Consider the following 5,295-nt stretch of genomic DNA (forward strand, 5'->3'; position numbering starts at 1 on the left):
ACGGGTGTCAGGGGAGACGGACCACCCTGCCCCCGGAACCCCAAGTAAAGATGCAGGTGGGAAGTTCAGAAATAGATTTTTTAGTGGACTCTGGAGCAGCGTGAACTGCCATAAACCGACCCCTTCAGTTGCCAGTGGCAGATTCCCTTACCGTGGTGGGTGCCACAGGCCTCTGAGGCACCAAGTGCCCAGTGTATGCCCCAGCGGAATGTGCTTTGGGAAACAGGACTATATCCCACAAACTGGTTTACCTCCCCGAGCGCCCAACGCCTCTGCTGGGACGGGATCTGCTTTGTCACCTACGTGCCACCCTGCATTTTACTCAAGACGAAATAACCCTTACCTTACCCCCCGAGAATACATGGATCACGGCCTTTGCAGTTGAGCCCTCAGTTATGCAAGCCCCAGAATGGAGCCAATAAGAGGACCAGGTGTATCCCTTAGTGTGGGCATCAGGGGTCCCAGGAAAGGCCACCCATCAAACCCCCGTTAATGTTCAGCTCATGCCAGGGAAAGGCACGGTGCAAGTCAAACAGTATCCAATCAAGAGGGAAGCCAGAGAAGGTCTGCAGGAGACTATAGATCAGCTCCTAACATACGGAATCCTTCGAGAATGCCAGTCAGCCTGGAACACTCCCATTCTGCCCGTACGAAAGCCTAATGGCACGTATCGACTGGTGCAGGACTTAAGGGTGGTTAATGAACGGGTTGAGACTCTGCACCCTCTTGTCCCGAACCCGTATACACTATTGCCTTCTATAGGGGGACAGTATACCCATTTTTCGGTTCTCGATCTGAAAGACGCTTTCTTTACCATTCCAGTTGACACCCTATCTCAGGAAATCTCCTTCGAGTGGGAGGACCAAAGGAGGGTTAAAAAGCAACTTTGCTTGACAGTGTTGGCCCAGGGATTTAATATTTCCCCCACCCTCTTTGGCCAGGCTCTGGCCAGGGACCTGGAGGAGTGGGACAATAAGGAGGAGGCCCTCCTTCTGCAATATGTAGATGACTTGTTAATTGCCACTGTGGGCCTAACCCCTTGCCTTAAAGCCACTGTGATCCTTCTAAACTTTGTTGGACTCCGAGGATATCGGGTAGCACGGAGTAAGGCTCAAATCGCCCTCCTAGAAGTACAGTACCTAGGGTTCCACATACGGCAAGGGGAACGCCAGCTTTCAAACGAAAGAAAGGAAGCTATATGCCAAGTTCCTACCCCAAGTAATCGGGCTCAGGGCATTTCTGGGTATGGCGGGCTTTTGCAGGATATGGATCCCAGAGTTTGGACTATGGGCTAAACCATTGTACGACTGCGTTAAGGGAACGGATCATGACCCCTTTCACTGGTCCCCAGAAGCCGACAAGACATTTACAATTTTAAAAAGGAAGCTGATGAAAGCTCCAGCCCTGGGTCTGCCGGATCTCTCTAAGCCATTTCAATTGTATGTACATGAACGGAAGGGGGTAGCCCTGGGAGTGCTAACCCAATTGTTGGGGACCTGGAAACATCCCGTGGCTTATTTTTCCAAACAACTTGATCAAGTTGCAAAGGGGTGGCCGGCATGTTTACGGGCAGTCGCGGCCACTGCCCTAGTACTTGAGGAAGCCGAGAAGCTAGCACTGGGGGGGGGTCGTGCAAGTGTATACTCCCCATATGGTCCGGGCCCTGCTGGAAGCTAAGGGTGGTCTCTGACTCACCCAGGCTCGGATAGCTCGGTATCAGGCTAAGCTTTTAGAGAACCCCGAATTCACCCTGCAGCCTTGCCCCTCCCTTAACCCAGCCACCCTTTTGCCAGAAATAGAGGAACAGGAACGCGACTGTTTGGATATCATAGATGCCCAATACTCCAGCCGCCCGGACTTAAAGGATCGACCACTCCCAAATGTGGATTATGAGTGGTACACTGATGGTAGCAATACTGTGATAGATGGGCAAAGGAGGGCGGGTTATGCTGTCGTGACCCTCCATAATACTGTGGAAGCCGAGGGTTTGCCTGCCAGGACCTCTGCCCAGCTTGCCAAACTAGTAGCCCTGACCCGTGCACTCGAACTGTCAAAAGGAAAACGGGTCAACATTTTTACCGATTCAAAATATGCTTTTGGAGTGCTACATGCTCATGCTGGCCTATGGAAGCAAAGGGGAATGCTGACAGTCCAAGGCTCCCCAGTCAAGCATGAACCCCAAATTCTCCGGCTCCTAGAAGCTGTACAACTCCCCTCAGAAGTGGCGGTGGTGCACTGTAAAGCCCATCAAAGGGAAGATCAAGACGTGGCCAGGGGCAGCGCCTGGGCGGACAGAGAAGCCAAGCATGTCGTCACCCTGAAACCACCAAAAACTGAGAACGCCCATATGCATGCCCTTATCCCATCAGTAGGGGAACTTCTGACCTCTCAGTACTCTGGAGAAGACAGAAAACTGGCCAATAAACTCGGTCTCCAGGAAAAGGAGGGATGGCTCCATTCCCCGGAAGGGAAGATCCTCCTACTGAAGGGCTTGATCCAGCCAGTACTGCAGAAACTGCACCAGGCCACTCACGCCAGCAGAGAAGCTCTTATCCAGCTAACGGGTAAATACTTTTTGACTTCTGGACTCTGACCCCTGGCTATCCAGGTACAAGCTGACTGTTTAGTTTGCCAAAAGAATAACTCTCGACCGGGACATCCAGTACCACCAGCTACCCTGGAACCCACTCCGGGCCCCGGACTGGTTTGGCAAATAGATTTTACTGAGCTTCCCTGGACGCAAGGGTTCAAATATCTCCTCGTCTTGGTGGATCGATTCAGCAGATGGCCTGAAGCCTTCCCATGCCGTAATTGCACTGCCAAAACAGTGGTCCTCAAGTTTGTTAAGGAGATCATTCCTTGCTTCGGGCTTCCCCAGTGGATGGAATCTGACAACAGGACGCACTTCACGTCAAAAATCATTCAGAACATATCTAATGCCCTACAGATCCCCTGGAAGCTCCATACCCCCTGGAGACCGCAAGCCAGTGGCGTAGTGGAGCATACGAATCAGACCCTCAAGCGACTCCTCTCGAAAGTTTGCCAGGAAGCCTCTCTATGATGGCCTGATGGTTTGCCCGTCGTCCTGCTCCATGTCCGCGCTCTCCCAAAGGGCAGATTAGGGCTTAGTCCCTTCGAGATTATGTTTGGAAGGGCATGGCCTATGAACGGGACACCGGTTCTGGCAGGGGAGTGGGAAATGGGGTGCGGCTTCTTGTCTCAGTACATGTGCTCTCTGTTTGCTGTTCTCTCTTCTCTCCACAGGTTTACCAAAGACTTACAGCCTCTCCCATTGGATGCTCCTGTCCACTCCTTGCAGCCAGGCGACTCCATGCTTGTTCGTACCTGGAAAGTCGAGCCTCTTCAAGAGAAATGGAAGGAACCCCACACTGTCCTGCTGGTTTCCCACATGGCGGCAAAGGTTGAGGGACACAAAAATTGGATCCACCACTCTCGCCTGAAGGCTGTGCCCACTCCTCCATCAACGGGACGGTGGACCGTTCAGCCCATCAACACTTCGCCCACTGCCGATCTTGGACTCAAGTTATTGTTTAAGAGGCACTAAGGGGGCTGAAGGGGTCTACTTGTAGCATAGCCGCCCCGTCCAAGATACACAGCATGGGTCCTGGATCGGAGTCTGCTACGCTAGTACTTTTTGCTATGGGAACCATTCTCTCACTATTTCCCCTTTTCGCTCTCCGTGCATGCGGGATGGGAAAAGGCCCCTACAGACCTGGTTACAAACACCTATGAGGCCCTGAAGGTTGCTTTCGCTCGTGAATTTAATCTTTCCAACTGCTGGATATGTTCCCAGGTCCTCTACCATGCGGCCAGATTCCCCTGGAAGGCCGTCCCCCAAAACTGGTCTGATTTCTGCTCTGACCTCTTCGCCTGAATAAGTTCCCCAGGTTATTCGGGGTTTCTACAAAATCTTAGCCGTACCGACCCTACCCTTGTTGAAAATTGTACTAATTCTAGACCTAGGCAAGCCAAAGCTCCTCCATAGTAAACCTTCTGCAACCCTGAGGTTATGCAATGGCAAACAAACTAACATAATTACACAAAAAAAGTGCTAGCCTAAACTGGTATCAGCCGGCTGTAAGAGCATGTATGTGTCTGTAACCAGATACAGAAGGGGATGTTTAGCAATAGCCTCCGTGAGATAGTAACTTCGGTATGACCAAATAAGGTAAGGCTTGAACAATGCTAATGGAAAAGAGGAAAAAAAATGTAATTGGCTGCTTTAGATGATTGGCTGCGCTATTGTAGGGGCAACAGGTGACAGCTTGTGTAGCTGAGTGAAAAATAGGTATAAATTGTATGATGTAATCTGCATTTGGTGCGCAGGATTTGAGACAGTTCAGTCTCCCTGTGCCATATCTGAAGCTTCAAATAAATTCTCTGTTTCTCCACCTCGTTGTGGTAATTGGCGCGACGCACACTGGGCAACGAACCCCACTGTTGCTTGCCTCGGGCACTCTGTGCTGGCAACAGTATCAAGGATCCCACTAGTTGCTAGGACCAATAGGAAAATTGCACAATGTCTTTCTTTCCCTTTTTCTTTGGGATAAAAGCTTCTCTGATTTTGGCTGCTCTCTGCACCAGTAGAAACAAAGAATCCAAAATGGAGAAGAGGTTGTTTATAGAAGGTCCTCCTCCTACAGAGGAGGTTACAATAATCAAGAGGGCAGATATAAGCAGAGAGAGAGAGAGACTGTGAACACATGCTTTGCTCTGACAGCAAGCAGTCTGGTTTCACTCTAGAGAAGGTAGAAGTTGAAGAAAGCCCAGCTATTTTCTACAGACAGTTCTCAGCTTTCTTTTTCATTTTATACAAAGTCCCTGTGTACATAGCCTTGTTTATTACCCAGTTTATTTTTTATTTGCCTACAACACTCTGTCATCACCTTTGTAATCAAATTTGTATAAGCACCATGCCCCAGATCCCGCAGTTCATCTTTATTCAGCAAAGTACTTAGGCCCAGATCCTCAAAAGTATTGAGTTGCCTTATTCCCATCGATTTCAGTGAGAGTTAGGTGTCTAAATACCTTTGAGGGTATGGGCCTAAAGCACAAGCTGAATTTCCACCAACTTCAATAGCCAGAGTACACCCAGAATGATCTGGAAAACAATCATATTTCTTCTGAGTTCTGTGATTAAAGTGGTAGTTGTGCTTTTATTATTCTAAAGCTAGCAATGATAATAAAGAAAGTGTGTTTGTTTGGCAGAGAGAATGTATTTTTGCCTTGGTAAAACATCAGGAGGTTTCTTTTTGTGCTCTGTTAAAGCAATGG

The 5,295-nt window shown here is 49.5% G+C and overlaps 1 protein-coding gene across 1 annotated transcript; it reads left to right on the forward strand.

Moving 5' to 3' along the window:
* Positions 1 to 1,690: 1,690 nt before the first annotated feature.
* LOC122458602 lies at positions 1,691 to 3,565 on the forward strand (the record flags this gene model as incomplete). The annotated part of the gene is made up of 2 exons (XM_043507393.1): positions 1,691 to 2,391; positions 3,265 to 3,565. Coding segments are annotated over 2 exons (1,002 nt in total), but the record flags the coding sequence as incomplete, so codon positions are not given.
* Between the last annotated feature and the right edge of the window lie 1,730 nt (positions 3,566 to 5,295).

Source organism: Dermochelys coriacea, chromosome 1 (genome assembly GCF_009764565.3).
Source record: "Dermochelys coriacea isolate rDerCor1 chromosome 1, rDerCor1.pri.v4, whole genome shotgun sequence".
Lineage (NCBI taxonomy): Eukaryota > Metazoa > Chordata > Testudines > Dermochelyidae > Dermochelys > Dermochelys coriacea.